Source organism: Nycticebus coucang, chromosome 18, assembly GCF_027406575.1.
Source record: "Nycticebus coucang isolate mNycCou1 chromosome 18, mNycCou1.pri, whole genome shotgun sequence".
NCBI lineage: Eukaryota > Metazoa > Chordata > Mammalia > Primates > Lorisidae > Nycticebus > Nycticebus coucang.
The window spans coordinates 50,655,996-50,675,588 of NC_069797.1; the positions used below are offsets into that span (position 1 = coordinate 50,655,996).

Genomic DNA, 19,593 nt, shown 5'->3' on the forward strand with positions numbered 1-19,593 from the left:
ACTTAATGCATGTTGGTTAGATTAGAAGGGTAACAATTATATACTTGATAGTGTTCTTTCTAAAAACATTTTTATCATACTAAACAATTTTTTTAAAGAAAGGAACAAATGCATAGTCTGTTTGCTTTATCTTTCAACAGTCTGATTAGTGGTTTTATTTTGCTTTTATTATTAGACAGTGTATTCACTTTTCTGTCTTTGGGCTATTAAATATTTGACCACCAATACCAAAACAAGTGAAATAAAATAAATTGCCATCTCTCAAAAAACGATTCTTTAAATTAGTAAGTAAGATATTAAAGGCCATTATTTTTTAACCTAATCATTTGTAATGAAAATCAGAATGGGAAGCATTTATTTTGTGGCTGCACTATTTGACTTTAAAAGTCATAGCCATTTTTCTGGCTCAGCACGTATTATCACAGTGGTTATGTCGCCAACCACAAACGACGAGGGTAGTGGATTTGAACCCAGCCCAGGCCAGCTAAATAACTGCAACAAAAAAATAGCTGGGCATTGTGGAGGGCGCTTGTAGTCCCAGCTAAGCTACTTGGGAGGCTGAGGGAAGAGAATTGCTTAAGCCCAAGAGCTTGAGGTTGCTGTGAGCTGTAATGCTACAGCACTCTACCGAGGGCAACATAATAAGACTCTGTTTCAAAAAAAAAAAGATTGTAGCCATTTTAATACTATTCCACCTAGTGACACTGTTATTGCTTCATGAGAAGACTTCAATAGCTTACTACCTTTTCAATACTTAAGTCCTAATTCTCGTGCGGCGCCTGTGGCTCAGTTGGTAGGGCGCCGGCCCCATATACCGAGGGTGGCGGGTTCAAACCCGGCCCCTGCTGAACTGCAAACCAAAAAATAGCTGGGCGTTGTGGCGGGCGCCTGTAGTCCCAGCTACTCGGGAGGCTGAGGCAAGAGAATCGCTTAAGCCCAGGAGCTGGAGGTTGCTGTGAGCTGTGTGATGCCATGGCACTCTACCGAGGGTGATAAAGTGAGACTGTGTCTCTACAAAAAAAAAAAAAAAAAAGTCCTAATTCTCTTTGTAAATTGACTTTTTTCCCCTAGTCTGAGCAGTTCATAACTTACGTTCCACATATGTTCATCTTTTCACTCCAGTTACTAATAAAAAGATATAATAGAGAAAAACAAAAGATTGTTCCCTTTGATTTAGTGCCAGATATCTGCGCCGGCAGGTAGTTACCACAGTGAATGTCATGGCCAGCCCTGAGTATGGTCAGCTCTATGGTAGACCTGAGTGAGACTCAAGATGCCCAGATACAGGAATAGCAGCCAGTAAGTTTACTGATCCTATAAGGATATGAGGCTCATGTTTCAAGGTACTTATGTGACATCTCATGTTTCAAAATACACAGTAAAATTGGTGGCGGCTATGGCTCAAAGGAGTAGGGCACCAGCCCCATAAGCCGGAGGTGGCAGATTCCAGCCCAGCCATGGCCAAAAACTGCAAATATATATACAGTAAAACACACACACACACACATATATATATACATACAGTAAAATTGATAAAGAACCATGGGCCTAGGCGGCGCCTGTGGCTCAGTGAGTGGGGCGCCGGCCCCATATACCAAGGGTGGCGGATTCAAACCCAGCCCCGGCCAAACTGCAACAAAAAAGTGGCGGAGCGTTGTGGCGGGCGCCTGTGGTCCCAGCTGCTCAGGAGGCTGAGGCAAGAGAATCACGTAAGCCCAAGAGCTGGAGGTTGCTGTGAGCCGTGTGACGCCACGGCACTCTACCAAGGGCAGAAAAGTGAGACTCTGTCTCTACAAAAAAAAAAAAAAACCATGGGCCTATAATTTATATTATAGATACTATTTTATTTTGTTACAATATTTAATATTTGATTTATATGTTTTTCCTTTAAGGGAGTCTTTTTAATAAAGATACTCCTGCCAGGTACAGTGGCTCACACCTGTAATCCTAGCACTCTGGAAGGCCAAGGCAGGTGGATTGCTTGAGCTCACAAGTTCGAGGCCAGCCTGAGCAAGAATGAGATCCCATCTCTACTAAAAATAGAAAAACAGAGGCAAGAGGATCACTTGAGCCCAAGAGTTGAGGTTGCTGTGAGCTATGATGATATGGCACTCTACCCAGGGCGACAGCTTGAGACTCACCCTCAAAAAAGAAATTAATTAATTAAAAATTAAAGATACTTCTTGGGAATAATAACACTATATTGAAGTATTTGTTGTGTTGGTACTTAGTAAATATATATTATACTTGAGAACCACACAAGAAATAGCATCATTTGTATAAACATTGACATAAAAGTGAATACTTTATCGTAAGCTGATTATTCTTGTCTGATTGTTGAGTACTATTACCTTGAACATTTCATTGAAACTATCAGTTATTTAGTGTCCAATACGCAGTATTTTTTCCAGAAATTCCTTAACTGCTAATATACTTTGAAAATTAAAATTAATTGAATGCTTGTACTTCTGGAATTTAATTTGGAGAGTTAACGAAGAAGTGAGGAGGCTTTATTAACTGTAAAGATGATGGAACATGAAGATTAAAGGCAATCTGAATATCTCAGGAAGGCTTAGTAACATTTCATGTATATTTCTTTTTCCTGCAGTGACTACATTGCAGCTAAAGGAGGAGTTGCTTGATGGAGAGGATTATAATTTCCTCCAAGGAGCATCTGATCAGGAAAGCAATGGCTCTGCCAACTTCTACATCAAACAAGAGCCATGAATTGGCTCAGAAACTGAGGGTGGGAGGGGAAGGATTTTACACAGGACTGATTTATAATCAATCCAGCTGGATGTGGGGCTATTCTACTGGGACATTTTGCTAAACATAGAAAATTTCAGTTCCAGATTTTTCAGGTGGGTGGGGAAACTATTTTAGTCGGGGCGGGGGGAAATTTTTCAATTTATAAAGATGGACAATTTTTGTGTTGTATTTGAAGCTTTTGAAAGAATTTTGTAATATTTTCCAAGTTTGGATTTATGTGCATTGTTAACAAGAACTGAAATTCTAACTTTTGGTAAGATTAAAGTTTAGGTAGCAGGATTGAAGGAAATGATTTAAGAAGGATATAGTTGTAAATGCAAATGAACTGTCATTACAAATGAACCTTTTTGGTACCTATTGGGAGATTTGGGGATTTTAAAAGTTAGGCCAGTCACATCTCCAGCTTCCTTTGCTGCAGAAATATGCAACTGAACCCCTCATGGAGGGTTCATCACCACATAGATCATGGAAGGGGATATTAATTCTGCTTGTTGGCATTTTATTGCACCCCATTTTAAATGTGTGTACAGAAATATTTTTCATTTTGTGAAAAGCTATTTGGAGTTCTATATGAAACTGGAAGAACTCTAGATACTTTTACATGTTCTTTTAATTAAAAAAAACGATTAAAATTATCCTAACACTAAAGTGTTAAACTGGAATGGTTGACAAGGTATGTAGGATCTCGGTCTACATGTTGAGGGTTTGGAGAAAATGCAATATTGTCTTAACTTTATTTTATTTTCCTTACTAAAAAAATACCCCACCGAAGGGATTCTGATCAGTTCTTTGCCATTTCCCTCCATCTGTGAGATAACTTGGTATAACCACACCCCAAGACAGATGTTCTGTATTACCAGGCAAATCAAATTGAGAGTTATCCAAAGCCAAAATAAGTTCATATTTCAAAATCATTCCAGCATTGCTTTTATCTATCCTTGATTTGTAAGAAAACTAATTTCAAACAAAATTTAATTTTCTTAAAATTCCATATATATTATGACTTGTCTTTGTACTCAGAATTTATTTTAACAGTAACCAATTTGGACCATTTTGAACATTCCCTGTTTTAAAATTCGCATAGCTTCTTTTAAAAAATGGATAGAAGGGTAAATTGGTGAAAAGTTTGCTCTCTGCATTTTCTAACTTTCTACTGAGTTGTGACTGAATGAGAGAGCTCTAGCGTTTACCAGTGAGGTTCATAAACTAAACTCTCAGGAATTAATTGCATCTGTTATAGAAGTGCTTCTGGGTCTTAGCCTGGCCTTTTCAGAGTAGTAATATTGACCATCTCCTCTGGAATATAGGTAGGGCTAATTAGAAATTAATCAAAATGATTAACCTCTACAGTCCTTCAGCCTATGGAATGCTTTAAAACATGTTAATGGAAAGCCCCAGGAGACCATTTAGGTAAGATTTTTGTTTGAATTTTTAAATGCATAGAACGTTAAAAACCAGCAATTTATTTTCTAAAATATTGTTCTACTTTGGGGAATAATAGCATTGGTAATACGCACAGGTTTACCTCATTCTATGCAAGAAGGGTTACTAACATAAGGTTTTATAGTAGCTACTGGAAGTAAAATTTATTACTTTATAGTATAAGAATGTATGGAATCGCATGTCACCATTTCTTAGTACTGACTCTTCGGGGACATAAATGCAGATCACATCAACGCAAGTTGATTCTCATGTGTCAAATATGTGAATTCAACTGTTAAATTACTGGATATTTATCTTAAAATTACTGAGAGGGACCTACTGTAAATCTGACATCCTCACACTTTCCGAATCTTTCACTTTGAAAATATCTTCCCCCAAACTTAAAAGCCTAGAAGCGTTCCAAAGCAAAGGTTCCAGCAGTTTTTATTCTCAGGCTCAGTGAATTAAACCCAGGACTCTGATTCTACAGTATGGGCACAAAAAACCTGTTGCGTGGTGTACTTACTCTACCAGTCCCCTGGGTTTAGGGGCTCTATGGGGAACTGAATAAACCAGGTGAGATATGATTTGGAGCCAGTCAGTCCTGGTAATTAGTTCTGTGAAATGCTCATTTGTAGCCAGGTTTTATAAGCTTCCAATTCTACAACAAAACCAGGCTCTGAGTGTCCTGCCTAGTCATGAAGTGTTTCTTGATCTGGTGACCAACACTTAAAAGTTGGTAAGGACTGCCTGCAGTCTGAACACAATCTGAAGCCCTCTTTGTTGTTCAAACTCTAACTCCTACTGCTGATGAACAGAGAATACATTAATGCAGAGGAGATATATGTCTTAGCCATAACTCAAGTTGTACAACTCAATAGCCCCATTCTCTTTTATGGTTCCAAATGTACTGCTGACCTTGGGTTTGTTTTTGTTTTTTTCCTGTTAGGATTATTTAGGGACTTTTGGTAGTTTAAACTCTTTAACCCTTTCCTTGCTGTGTATGAGGAAAGCTAAAGCTGTTATCAACTTCTTATTCTACGGATACTAACACGGGTTTTCAGTGTTTGTTTGTTTTTATTATTATTAATTTTGCGTGATGTGAATACCCTCTCCCATCAATATTTGTATTATGGTGCTATATATTAGTAATGATCCTTTAATATTGGGAAGGGATTTTAAAAATACTGTGATTAAACTGGGTTTCTTCCTTTGATTTTCATATTTTAAATAAAGCCACAGTCATTTATACAAAAGAAAAGTATCTGTCCCTGGGCAAATCTTTTGAGGACAGAGGTCAAAGTAAACTGCATAAGGTTTTTACATCATTTCTGTATGTATTTGATATATAGATCAATATCTGTATAAATTTAATCTTTTATTTTCTTGGTAACTCGTGAGCATTGAGAAAGTGTTTGAAACTTTCTCATGAAGTGTATATATAATGGCGTGAAAAATTCCTTCAGAGAAATTTATGTTCCTTTCATTTTTACCAAATCGCAAATTTTCAGCATGGATGTGAAAAGCATTAAAATTATAACTTTGTGTACAAGATGAAAATAATTCACTAAATTTGCCCTTTTTTACACAAAATAAAATGTTAAAGTTAAGCTATATTTGAGTGACTCTTTAATATGCTTCTGTTTGGATGGAGGGGAAGTTTATTCCTTGCCTTTTTTTTTTTTTTAGAGACAGAGTCTCACTTTGTCACCCTCGGTATAGTGCGGTGGTGTCACAGCTCACATCAACCTCCAGCTCTTGGGCTTACATGATTCTTGCCTCAGCCTCCCAAGTAGCTGGGACTACAGGCACCCACCACAATGCCTGGCTATTTTTTTATTGCAGTTTGGCCAAGTCTCGGTTTGAACCCGTCACTCTCGATATATAGGGCTGGTGCCCTACTCACTGAGCCACAAGCACCATCCTATCGCTTGCCTTCTATAAGCAGTCAGAGGCCCCTGTGAAAGATCAGTCCCTTCCTCAAGGAACCTGTAATCTGTTAAGGCAGAACAAGCACGTGAGTGCTATAAGGAAGAATTTACTATGAACTGGTGAGGGGAAATGAGAATCTGGGTAGACAGAGTTGTGTTGGAGGTGGGATTTCACAGGCAGGGAGGGAAAGGGTGAAAACCACAGCAGGAGCAGGGGTGAGTGGAGACAGCTTATGGAGAGATTAAGTCACTATAGCTAAAACATCATGTTTTGGGGTTAGCATGGTTTAGTTAGTAGGAGACCTTTTTTTGTTTGTATTTTAATTCCATTAATCTCGGCATCAAAGTCAATAGAATGTAAATAAAATGTCCCAGCTAACTGTTGCCCTTTACATTAAATGGGAATGCAGAGCCCTCCTTTTACCAACAGCTGGTTCTTAGTAAGATTATTCAACCTATACTGCAAAAGCAGTTTGTAGCAAATTTTATGAATTAGAAAGGGACAGGTAGGACAGGTAAGATAGTAATGAGATGGCTTGGGTCCCTACAAGGGTTAATTTCACACTTCTAAGAAATATAACAAATTCCAAAAAAAAACAGCCGGGCGAGGTAGCTCACACCTGTAATCCCAGCACTGGGAGGCTGAGGAGGGAGAATTGCTTGAGCTCGGGAGTTGACACTCAAGACTCACCTGAGCTACAGTGAGACCCAACTCATGAAAAAAATGGAAAAACTCAGCTGGGCGCCAAGGTGAGCGCCTGTAATCCCAGCAGGGCTGAGGCTGTGGGGTGCCCTCAGCCCAAGTCTGAGGTTGCAGTGAGCTATCATGCCCACTGCACTCTGCTCAGGGGCATAGGGTGGGACCCTGTCTCAACAACAACAACAACAAAATTCCAAGAAAAACAAAAGAACCTAAATTGTACTGTGTTTTTTACTTTAAATGGCTTGAACAGTTACCCTGGGAAGCTGCAATTCCGAAGTTGGCACTTATTTCATAGCCCATGAGCTTTGAGAGAGAGAGAGAGATATATATATAGTTATTTTTTTAAACCATTATATGCCTCTTGGAAAACTAGTTCCCTGGGATACATTATGCCCAGAATTAAAGAGTAGCAAGTATTTCTCCAAAACAAGTAACTTTAGCATTGTGTTGTTTAGCTGGTCTTGTGGTAAGCATTACATGTACCTTGCCCTATTCATTTCTTCTTCTGTGTCCTATATTTGATTTTTTTTTTTTTTTTTTTTTGAAGACAGAGCCTCAAGCTGTTGCCCTGGGTAGAGTGCTGTGACATCACAGCTCACAGCAACTGCCAACTCCAGGGCTCAAGCGATTCCCCTGCCTCTGCCTCCCAAGTAGCTGGGACCACAGGCACCCACCACAATGCTTAGCTATTTTTTGGTTGCAGCCGTCGTTGTTTGGCAGTCCCGGGCTGGATTCGAACCCGCCAGCTCAGGTGTATGTGGCTGGCTCCTTAGCCGCTTGAGCCACAGGCATCAAGCCCTATATTTGATTTTTTAAAGACTGTCTCACTGGGTTACCCAGGCTAAACTCAAACTCCTGATCTCAAGCGATCTTCCTACCTTAGCCTCCCGGGTAGCTGGGACTACAGATGCATGCCACTGAGCCTGGCTATATCCTTTATTAATAAACCAGTAAGTGTAGAAGAAGTATTTCCTTGAGTTCTGTGAGCTTCTCTGGCAAATTAATTGAACTCAAGGAGGGAAGAACTATTGATACTTCCTTTTTACCAACTGCTAGTAAGGCTAGGGTAATGGTTTTTGACCCGTTAGGGATTCCAAGTCCCACAGGCCGAAATAGGGTTTGCCTATCGACAAGGGACAGATGACATAAAGGTAATGCATTTACTATGTGTTTTTTTTAAAGGCTTATTGAAATCATAAAAGGTCCTGAATGAACTGTCCTAAACCCAGCCTTCTGAGCTGCAGCACATTAATCTTCTGCTTACTCTTTCAGTTCTATCAGATTAAGTCTAAAGTCTTCTCTGAGCTCTCCAAATCAACTCCATTTCTCATGTCACATAGAAAATTATACAAAGGTAGTAAAGCATAATGGCCGTGAGTCTGGAGTGTGAAGCCAGCCACTTGGGTTGGAAGCTGGTTCTACCTTCACTGGTTAATTATGTAACTTGGCTCAGTTTTCTTGGTTGTAAAATGGGGACACTCGTGCCAGCTTCCCAAAAATTGTAAAGATGCAATGAACTCATTTCATGTATAATTCTTCAGCCCTAACAGTTAAGCCTGTACCTAACTGCTCTTCCTAAACCAGGCACCTGAACCAACATGTGTAAGTATCACCTTGAAAAGCAGGTTTTCAGGCTCTGTCCCAGGATCTATCCTTTTAATAATCAGACTTCCGTGTAACTCTAATGAGTATGTAGTATATAGAAGCACGCATGAATTAAATTTGAAATTGAAAAATAAAATGTTTTGTTTTTTGTTTTTTTTTAGAGACAGAGTCTCACTTTATCGCCCTCAGTATGAGTGCTATGGCGTCACTCAGCTCACAGCAACCTCCAGCTTCTGGGCTTAGCCAATTCTCTTGCCTCAGCCTCCCAAGTAGCTGGGACTACAGGCGCCTGCCACAACGCCCAGCTATTGTATGTTGCAGTTTGGCAGGGGCTGGGTTTGAACCCACCACCCTTGGTATATGGGGCCAGTGCCCTACTCACTGAGCCACAGGCGCCGCCCCGAAAAATAAAATGTTTTAAGATGTTAAATTTCTTGTCCATTGTTCACTTGTACATTTTTGGTGGTGTTTTTTGTTTTTGTTTTTTGAGACAGTCTCACTTTGTCACCCTTCGTAGAGTGCCGTTAAGTCATAGCTCACAGCAACCTCAAACTCTTGGGTCCAAGTGATCCTCTTGCCTCAGCATCCCAAGTAGGTGGGACTACAGGTGTCTGCCAAGTAGGCTCCCTGGCTATTTTTAGAGGCAGGGTCTCACTCTGGCTCAGACTGGTCTCGAACCTGTGAGCTCAGGCAATCCATCTGCCTCCACCTCCCAAGTGTTGGGATTACAGGCATGAGCCACCTCACCTGGCATCCATTATTCACTTAAAATAAGAATGCTGACACTTTTTTTTAATACCAAGCTGTTACTTCATCCTGAAAGTAAAAAGGAACTGTTTCTTCTCTTCCAGTAACTAACATCAACACTTCTGACTCCGAATGTGCGGGGATCATTTGCCATGGACCAAGAAGTTAACATCACCTAATTCAATTCTGACACTGGAGACAGCATCAGATCCCACAGGTTAAGAGCTCAGTCCTTTGGCTGGGTGTGGTGGCTCAAGCCTATGATCCTAGTTCTCTGAGAGGCCCAGGCGAGAGGATCTCTTGAACTCAAGAGTTCGAGACCAGACTGAGAAAGAGATCATTTCTACTAAAAATAGAAAAATTAGGCTCGGTGCTTGTAGCTCAAGCAGCTAAGGCGCCAGCCACATATATACCAGAGCTGGACGGGTTCGAATCCATCTGGGCCTGCCAAACAGTAACAACAGCTACAACCAAAAAAGCCAAGCATCATGGTGGGCGCCTGTAATCCTAGTTACTTGGGAGGCTGAGGCAAGAAAATTGCTTAAGCCCAAGAGTTGGAGGTTGCTGTGAGCTGTGATGCCATAGCGCTCCACCCAGTGTGACAACTTGAGGCTCTGTCTCAAAAAAAAGACAAATTAGCTGGCTTTGTGGGCTACTCAAGAGGCTGAGGCAAGAGAATCGTTTGAGCCCAAGAGTTTACGGTTGCTATGAGCTATAGCACCACAGCTGTATACCCAGGGTGATGGAGAAAGACACTGTCTGGAAAAAAAAAAAAGTCCTTCAAGACTGCGCCCCACTGCAGGCTCCACAAGCCCCAGGTTGTCACGAGTCCTTACAGAGGAGCTACAAACCAGGGTCCCCTGCTAGGCACAGTGGTTCCCAGTGGATTGCCTGAGCTCACGACTTTGAGACCAGCCTGAGCTTAGTCCCAGCTACTTGAGAGGCTGAGGCAAGAGAATAACGAGCCCAAGAGTTTGAGGTTGCTATGAGCTATGATGCTCTGGCACTCTTACCAAGAGCGACAAAATGAGAATCTGTCTCAAAAAAAGTAAAAATTTAAAACTTAAAAAATCAGGGTCCCCGTGACCCCTCCTTGAATTCAATTAATTTGCCAGAGAGGCTCCAAAACTCAAGAGAACACTTTACTTACACTTACTGGTTTATTTATAAAGGATACAAATACGGTGGCACATATTTGTAGTCCCAGCTACCCAGGAGGCTGAGGTGCATAGATAAGTTTGAGTCCAACCTGGGCAACCCAGTGAGATACTGTCTCTAAAAAATGAAAAACAGGCAGGGCGCAGTGGCTCACGCCTGTAATCCCAGCATTCTGGAAGGCCGAGTGGGTGAATTGCCTTGAGACCAGCCTGAACAAGGGCGAGACCCCAGCTCACAAAAAAAAAAAAATAGCTGGGCATTGTGGCCAGCACGCATAGTCCCCACTACTCCAGAGGCTGAGGCAAGAGGATCGCCTAAGCCCAGGAGTTTGAGGTTGCTGGGAGCTCTGATGCCATAGCACTCTACTGAGGTCAACAAAGTGAGACTCTTATCTCAAAATAAACAAAAATTTAAATGAAAAAGGATCCAGAGGAGAGGAAAGAAATGCATAAGGTGAGGTATGTCTACGGGGACATGGAGCTCCTATGCCTCCAGGCACAGCATCCTCCAAGCATTTCAGCCAGGGGTCCCCAAGCCCTATCCTTTTGGGGTTTTACAGATACTCTCACTTACATAGGCATGATTGTGTAAATGGCCATTTGTGAGCCTCTCCTGCCTGGAGGTTGGGGGTGACTACCCAGAAGCTTCTAGGCATATCTCATTAGTATGCAAAGAAATTATCACTTCAGAGATTCCAAGGGTTTTAGGAGCTGTGTGCCAGGAACCAGTGGTAGGGACCAAATAACATTTATATCTTATCAGTCATTATATATTTAGTATAACTATGCATAAAACAGTACCAAGTCACATATAGCAGCACTTAGCTTTCACCAGTCTTAACAGGAAACCACTTCATAAATCCATATAAGTTCATTATTGTTAAGCTAGATTCTAGGTAACTGCTACAGATTTGTATTGATAGGTGCTATTGAGCATCATCTGGCAAAATTAGCCTTAAAAGAAGAGGTTACGACTCTGGTAACCATTGTTATCTAGCCCAGGAAAGAAGCATAAGTAAATCATCCTAGGGAAGAAGCTAAGAAAGGTGTTAGTTTCTTTGAGCAGGTTGTCACTAGTCCTTACTGAGGGCTAGTATTTATGTACCAGCTATGGGCCAAGAACTGAGTTGTTATTAACTGCTTCATATACATAATTTCAGTTAATTTTGCATGACACTGGTAGGTACTATCCCCATTTTACAGATGGCTTATAAGTTGCCAGTCTATATTCAACAAAGATGTAAATCTGGAACCTCTGACTAGTCTGTTTCACTCCATCAAGTTTCAACAAATCCTTGTAATACAAAAACATTTCTAAGTTAGCTAAAGCAGCTGGGATACTTAACGTTATTTCCTTGTTAGGCAATCAGTGTCGTGCTTCTTTTCAGTGTCTTGAGGCATACCCAGGTTCTGAGAAGGATCAAATCATTCTTCTATCATAAACAGGATTGAGTTAATGCTACAATAAGCCAGGGAACCAAGCCACTTCTTTCAGTTTAATATCAAATAAGCACAAGGAAATTCCCCAGTTCCCAACGGCTTTATTGGTAAATATGCTTTAGAAAAGAAAAATCAACCCTATTGCTTCCAAGTCAGTGGAATGAAGATCTGTGTCCAGGGACACACCAAGCAGTGTTGAAGGGGACTGCTGCTTTGTCCACCTCTTATTCATAGACCCAGTCATAAGTACAGGACTTGTAGTCAACCAATTCTTCAGGCTTAAACCACAAGCTGATTTCTTTTTCAGCACTTTTTACTGAGTCGCTGCCATGAATGATGTTCCTAAAAAAAGACAATCGTTATTAGTTGCCATGTTTTAAAGTGCAAAACACTGCTTAATAGGTTAGGTATAGCAAAGGAAAGCCACTGCTGACCTTTCTGGCCAAATTGACACAGCAGACTAATTACAAATAAACTATAAAAGTGCTTCATATTTTTGAAAAATCCATGAATAGTCAAACTCACTGTAAACCAAAAGTCTAATAACTAGATGTGATGTATTCATTGCCAAGGGCCATTTTGGCTGCATTTTCTTATAAGATGGATTTGCAAAGCATGACCCTTACATTAACGTGCTTATTAATAATAATCCCATTATTCCACTTTAAGTTTATTCTGTGAAGTGTTTGTACAGATTAGGTGAAGGAACCAAAAAGTTAAGTGCCACACCCAAGGATATAGTATCCAAAAAGCAGAGGCAAGGATAGAACCCTTCCTCCTTCCACCTTTAGCACTTTCTGCTGTGCCACACAGAATTGCTCCATGCAACTCCCTCCTGGAGTGTCTTGGTCAAAAGTAAACTAGGGAAGTAGCTATTTGTGAAAGGTTTTATACAATGATAATCGCCACCTAATTTATAAGTTCAAATTTTCCTAAATTAGGATTTGCCCCAAATGTTTGCTTTATACTCCATACAATAAATGGTGTTGCTCCTCCCAAAAAAATCCTGTCCTGCTGTAATAAAGACATCCTAGTGCCAAAAAATAAAAAAATTTTAAAAATGCTGTTGAGTAAAAATCATCAAGCCCCACAGACTTACCTGCCAACTTGAATGCAGAAGTCCCCACGAATGGTGCCTGGTTTAGAATCCGCTGGATTGGTCTCCCCAAGCATCACTCGGCCTGTCTTCACCACATTCAGCCCCTCCCAGACCTTGACAGTAAGGAAAAGGAATTGCAGCACATGTGCCAGTCAGGACCAGCAGGGACAAACATCTACTCCTACCTAACAGCAATCAGTGATGTGACTTTTATCAGTTAATCCCAGAAGATAGTTGGAACCTACGCTAAAAAACTGTTCCAAATACAATGTGAAGATACAGAGAAAAGCCTACAGTGTGGGGACTTCTCAGTCTAACTGAAACAGAGATAAAACAAGAAAGGGAAAAGTCCTTATAAAGCCACAAACACTAAGGAACAGTGAAGAAAAGGTAGGGAAAAGTCAGTGGGAAGACTGACACAAATGGGGAAAGTATTCCAGGAAAAAAAGCAGAAGGAAGAAAAAGCCACATTCAGGGAACAGGAGGTAGGTCTACTCCCCCAACATTTTCAGCACCTGGTTACACCTTTTCTCCTTATACTCTTCATTCCTGCTAGACGTAAACACCATCCAGAAGAAAATGCTTCATTTCTAGCCTAGGATTAGACAGCTTTTGCTTCATTTAATAAATAATTGTGTTTGAATTTTTCATGAAAAGTTTTTTAAAGTGTTCTTTTAAATCTAAAAAACCATTTAAGGACAAACATCTATCAAACAGAAGAAATGGAGAATTTTTTTTGTACACAGTGAGACTCATGTGAAAGCATCCTTTTTTCTTGTTATTCCCCTCTTCCCATAGGTGTCCTTTTCTTTTCTTTCTTTCTTTTTTTTTACAGTTTTTGGCCGGGGCTGGGTTTGAACCCGCCACCCACCTCCGGCATATGGGGCCGGAGCCCTACTCCTTTGAGCCACAGGTGCCGCCCAGGTGTTCTTTTTTCTAAGGACTCATTCCCCCTTTCCTTTCTCTTCCCAAGCTCCTAGTAGTTCAGTTCACTAAGAAACTGCAGCAGGCTTCATGTGTAAAACAAAGAATTGAGAGTACCTGGGAAAGATGTCTAAAAAAGAACATTAAGCCATTTTCTCTGGTTTCCCATCAGCCCCACAAGCACTCACCATGGCCACAACAGGGCCTGAGTTCATGTACTTCACCAGTCCAGGGAAGAATGGGCGGTCTTTCAGGTCAGCATAGTGCTGCTTCAGGTGTTCTTCAGAGGCCTGGCATTCAAGAGGTACCAGTCAGGAAGTAAGCTGGAAAGCATCAAATACAGCTCCACCCCATCCTCTGAATCCCCCATGAACACGGTAGGATCTCTAATGTTGGGCTAAGTTTAGTGGCTCATGCCTATAATTCTAGCACTTTGGGAGGCCATAGCTGGAGGCCAAGAGTACGAGATCAGCTTGGGCAACACAGGCAGACCCTATCTCTACAAAAAACATAAAAATTAGCTGGCATGGTATCACACACCTGTAATTCCAGCTACCTGATAGGCTGAGGCAGGAGGATTACTTAGCTACCTGATAGGCTGAGGCAGGAGGATTGCTTGAGCTCAGTAGTTTGAGATTACAGTGAGCTATGATGATGCCACTGCACTATAGCCTGGACAACGAGCAAGACTCAAAAATAAATAAAAGTCAAGTTTGATATTTCAGCCCACATTTATAAGGTGTGTATATATAATTTTTAAAAATCCCATCTAGGGCCAGGCGTAGTAGCTCACACCTGTAATCCTAGCACTCTGGGAGGCCCAGGTGGATGGACTGCCTAAGCTCACAGGTTTGAGACCGGCCTGAGCAAGAACAAGACCTCATCCCTAAAAATAGCCAGGCGTTGTGGTCGGCACCTGTAGTCCCAGCTACTAGGGAGGCTGAGAAAAGAAAATTGCTTGAGCCCAAGAGTCTGAGGTGATTGTGAGCTATGATGCCATGGCACTCTACAAGGGGTGACAAAGTGAGAGTCTAAAAAAAAAAAAAAAAAAATCCCATCTAAACTATAAAATTGATACCATTTTGGCAGAAATCAGAAATAAGCCCCGTTTAAATCAGAAATAAGCCCTCATAATGTCAATGTTGCAGATGTTATTCTAAGAAGTTTGAGAATCTAGATTTAGGGAATTAAATAACGCCCACAAATGAATGAAACACGCCAGTTAATATGGCAGGTTGAAGTCATATTAAACTCCTCTGGCCTACTCACATCCCCTTTTAAATATTTCAGATGATAATTGAGAAGATTCTCTTCACTGATGAGCTGGGTTTAATTTCAGACACTTATCCCTTGAGTAAGTATAGGGATCAGATCTGCGCCCCAATTTACCCTAGTAGTTATTACCGTCTGCCCAAAGGAAGGGACACGTCACCTAAAACCCCAAACAACTCGAAGTTTCAGGCTACAGGTACAAAAGATTCCAAGCCTCATTCTGTGTATATGTAGACCTGCGTGGGCAGGGGAGGGGGTCTGCTGCCCCCAGGCGGCGGGTGGGCAGGGTGGCGGCCCACGACCGGGCGCGCCCGCGGGAAGGAAGCCAGCCCCGGACAGGAGTCACGTTACCTCCCTTTAACCTTCCCAAGGGCAGAGTCCTCCCGAGGCTCAGGTAGGGGTCGGTGGGGCAGAAGGCGAGGGGGTTTCTGCGGGTGTGGAAGTGACCAAGGAGGGCTCTGACTCGGCAAGTAGCCGCGGATAAACCGCTGCCGGGTTGGGGAAACCGCACGACCCGGCTGTTGCGGGAGCCGGGGGTCGCGTTACCCGAAGGAACTTCATGGCCACAAGACGGAATCCCTTCTGCTCGAAGCGCTTGATGATCTCGCCCACCAGGCCGCGTTGCACGCCGTCCGGCTTGATGGCGATGAAGGTGCGCTCGAGGTTGGCCATGGTCCTGCGGGGCGACAGAAGCGATCAGGACCCGGGTCCCCCGCCAGCGAGGCCACGTGGGCTCCCCGCCCGCCTCCCCCACCACGCGCGGCTGTGGGGACACGTGGCTTCCCGGACCTTCCGCCTGGCCCAGGGCCGGCGCCCCCTGCGCAGCGCCCCGAGGTCTGCGGAGCCGATGCTGCAGAGGCCCAGCTCAGACCCGGCGCCGGGACACGGGGTAGAGGCCGGAGGACGCCTGAAACCCGGGTCAGCCCACGCGGCACACGCCAGAGAGGTGGCTGCCAAAAAAGAACACCCCACTCCCGCCTTACCGGGAGGCTGGCGGGGCCGGGCGGCGGCGGTGTCGACTGGGCGGCGGAAGCCGAGATCTGGAGCGACCACCCGCCCCGGGAGCGCCGGCGAAGGAGGGACCCGGGGCGGGGCGCGGGGCGGCCACACCCCGGAGGGCCTTGCTGTCCAACCCGCGGGGACGTTCCGCGCGCCGGCCGGACAGAGCCGCAGGACTCTGTCTACGCCCAGTGGCTTGCCGGGTGCCGCCCTCACCGGGGAAAGAAGCCAGAGGGATCCAGAGGCAGGAAGTGATTTGTGCTACATCTGGTTGTCCCACGAGTAAAACTACACATGTCCCAAATCCAGGTCCGCACCTCTCAGTACTGCCCGCGACCCCCACGTAGGCACTCTCTCACACACACATGCGTGAACCTGCCCCTGTCTTAAGTGCTTCAGCCGGGTGAATACCGTCTGCTCCCACCGACCCCGCCCGAGCACCTTCCCCCTTCCTCCACCCAGTCCTCATGCTTCCTACGTCTGAATCCAGCCTTCCCTTTTCCTCCTCTTAACTGGATCCCTGGTTAAGCCCTCGGCTTTCCTAGTGCAAACTTACTGGCAGCCTCCCAGGGGGCCTCAACTTCCCTTCTCCCATCACGCACGGAGCCTGACTCAGGACCCTCAAAGGGCAGTCTGCTCTGTCTGTTCCCTGCTGCGATAACTCTCACCCCTACACCACCTACATCATGACAAGATACCCTTTTTGGAGTATGCCTGATGCCTGTCTCCCCACCCACATTTCCAGCCCAAATCAGCAGCCTGTTCCCACCCTGAAACAGAGATTTCCCTGCCCACCCAGCACTACCATGCGATCAGGTCATCCAGCTCAACCTAGATTCTCTCATAGATATCTGGCCTGTCCTAGACTTGTAGACAATTTCTACTACCCATGTGCCTGGCAAGCAAGTCCCCATTGGTGATGGGCAGCTTCCCTGGGTGTTAGCAGCACTTACTGACTCCACAGTGCTGCCCTGGTTTGATGGGAGCCGGTGTGCTGTGAGCTGACCACCTCCATCACACCATTACCCCAGTGCTGTCCTGGTGCTGTAGACAGATGACAACCCAGGTCTCTATTACACTGCATCTGCTTTCCAAACTTCTGGTTACAGAGCATTAGCCCACAATAGATTGGCATTGGCTGTCACTTGTTTTCATTCTGGGGCAGTGTGTCCTTTGTCCTCAATCTAAAGTACACTCTTATTTGGGTTGACCAAATGTCAAATATGAGAAAGAGTCTGAAGATGTCATGGGTATTTCTCTGTTCAGTTGAGAGCTGTCTAGCTCTTGGTAGTATCACTAATACCTACTTAGGGTACAGTGAATATCAGCCATCTGCTTTCACCTCTCCTTTCCTTCCTGGAAAGACTAAGCCCCCAGACTCACTACACATATATTCATCCTCCTAAAGTCCTGGTACTGTCATCTCACCCCCCAAAACAAACAGGCTATGCTTTGAGTGAAACAAAAATGCATCTAGCCCTCAACTGCCCCTAAAGAAGCCCAACCCAACTGTCTTCCTCCCCTCCTCCTGACAAATCCTTTCCTCTCTGTTGCCCCAATCAATGCCAAGTGAACAGAGAAGATACCAAGAAAAAAACCACTACAATTTGTGGCAAAAAATCATAGTTGTCTCCCAACAGCCAATCTCACATCCTCCTTTCTTATAGTATAATTCATGAGTTTCACCTGAGCTCAAGGTTGTCCAACTAAAGATAACATTTTCCAGTTTTTCTTGTAGCTAAATACAGACATGTGGCTAAGTTCTGGCCAGCAGGATGTGAGAGCAAGTGAAAGCTGTAAGTCAGAGTTGCCCTTTTAAAAGTAAGGGATATCTCCCTCCCAACTTGGTAAAAGGCAGGCATAAGGGTTGCAATCCATCTTAGATTGATTAGACAGTGGTTTTCAACCTTCCTAATGCTGTGACCCTTTAATACAGTTCATCATGTTGTGGTGACCCACAACCATAAAATTATTTTCGTTCCCACAACATGAGGAACTGTATTAAAGGCATTAGGAAGGTTGAGAACCTCTGGATTAGAAGGAACTGGATCCAAAGACAATTTCAAGGATCAAAGCCTTACCACCATCACCACTCCTGCTGACCTGCTTGGACTTCTATTTTTATTTTTTTAGAGACAGGGTCTGTGTTGCCCAGGCTAGACTTGAATTCCTGGGCTCAAGTAATTCTGCTTCAGCCTCCTATGTAGGAATAGCTTGTACTATAGGTGCATGCCACCACATCCAGCAAGCCTGAACTTTTACATGAAAGACAAGTAATCTTCTATCTTGTCTCTATTAAAGCAACCAAATCAATATCCTAACAACAAAGCTACTTACAACATTTCTCCCACTTTGAGGCCACCCCAGGGACCCAGGCCTACTGTCCACATAGCTCTTCTGATTTTTGAAGGAGTTAGAACTTCTCACACTCCCTATTCACTGATTCCCTAAGAATTTCTCAAGAACAGGATAGGTATCTTTTATTCCTGATAAATCCTCTGTTTCCAGTAGGGTTGGCCCCTAGCAGATGCCCCAGAGATGCTTATTGACTGGCTCAGGACCAAGAGTGGATAGGCTGCAGGGGGCAAGGCGAGCAGTAGGCAGAGAATGTGCATACGCAAGATCCCTCGGGCCAACAGAAATGCAGGCCCTAGCGTATGGGTCTCCCAACTCACAGCATTCCATACTAGGAATGGGCTCCCAAGGCTCCACATAAAGATAATTTATAATTAATTAATTTAATAATTTGGGAACTAGTTTCTTTCACACATGCAAACAAACCTGCATAGCCTAAGCAGTTCATTGATGCAGCACTTTTACTCTAGAGTTTCCTTTCATAGATAAAGAAGCAGCTGATGGAAACACAAGACAGGAAGGATCGGTAGATCAGAGCCAATAAAGTTTAAGACAAAGAATTACCTGAAGCCTTTCATTGCATTGAAGCAGTATTTGCTAAGATCCTAACATTGAGCGGTTTACAAAGGTTTACTGTGTGGCTAGAACATCAGCTATGACAAGTCTGTGCAAACAACCCTAGATACCTTTTTCAAAAAACTAACTTCAGTAGTAAGCTCTCCTCTGGTTCTCCACCACCTGATTCTCCACCACCCACTCTGTCCTCTCCAGCACCATCTCCATCATCATCTCCTCATTAATGTCAGCACACCTTTTTTTTTTCTTGTAGAGACAGAGTCTCACTTTATGGCCCTCCGTACAGTGCCGTGGCCTCACACAGCTCACAGCAACCTCCAGCTCTTGGGCTTAGGCGATTCTCTCGCCTCAGGCTCCGGAGTAGCAGGCAGTACAAGCGCCCGCCACAACGCCTGGCTATTTTTTTTTGTTGTTGCAGTTTGACCGGGGCCGGGTTTGAACCCACCACCCTCGGTATATGGGGCCGGCACCCTACTCACCGAGCCAAAGGCACCACCAGCATACCTTCTTGCCTCAAAAATGCCCCTTCTGGTAAGCAAGACATTGATGCAACATTAGATGAGTATCAACCTTTAATATTCTTTTTTAAAATTT

The 19,593-nt window shown here is 43.5% G+C and overlaps 2 protein-coding genes across 12 annotated transcripts in view; one reads left to right on the plus strand and one right to left on the minus strand.

The window, feature by feature from the left end:
• Nucleotides 1-5,801, plus strand: part of MBTD1 (mbt domain containing 1) — a 93,713-nt gene extending 87,912 nt beyond the window's left edge. For all 10 annotated transcript variants that reach the window (XM_053570464.1, XM_053570465.1, XM_053570463.1 and 7 more), the window contains one exon: nucleotides 2,609-5,801. In XM_053570464.1, coding sequence (XP_053426439.1) covers nucleotides 2,609-2,727 — 119 coding nt within the window. In that variant the 3' untranslated portion in view covers nucleotides 2,728-5,801. The remainder of the gene's footprint in view (nucleotides 1-2,608) is intronic.
• A 6,058-nt stretch (nucleotides 5,802-11,859) lies between these two features.
• LOC128570892 (nucleoside diphosphate kinase B) lies at nucleotides 11,860-17,147 on the minus strand. 2 transcript variants are annotated; one of them, XM_053570474.1, is made up of 5 exons: nucleotides 17,022-17,147; nucleotides 15,616-15,745; nucleotides 13,986-14,087; nucleotides 12,874-12,986; nucleotides 11,860-12,116 (listed from the first exon to the last, which is right to left on the minus strand). In XM_053570474.1, the coding sequence occupies exons 1-5, from the start codon at nucleotides 17,081-17,083 to the stop codon at nucleotides 11,999-12,001; spliced, it is 525 nt and encodes a 174-aa protein (XP_053426449.1). In that variant the 5' UTR covers nucleotides 17,084-17,147; the 3' UTR covers nucleotides 11,860-11,998. The 2 variants fall into 2 exon arrangements, with proteins under 2 accessions (XP_053426449.1, XP_053426450.1); XM_053570475.1 differs by lacking the exon at nucleotides 17,022-17,147 and adding an exon at nucleotides 16,053-16,208.
• Between the last annotated feature and the right edge of the window lie 2,446 nt (nucleotides 17,148-19,593).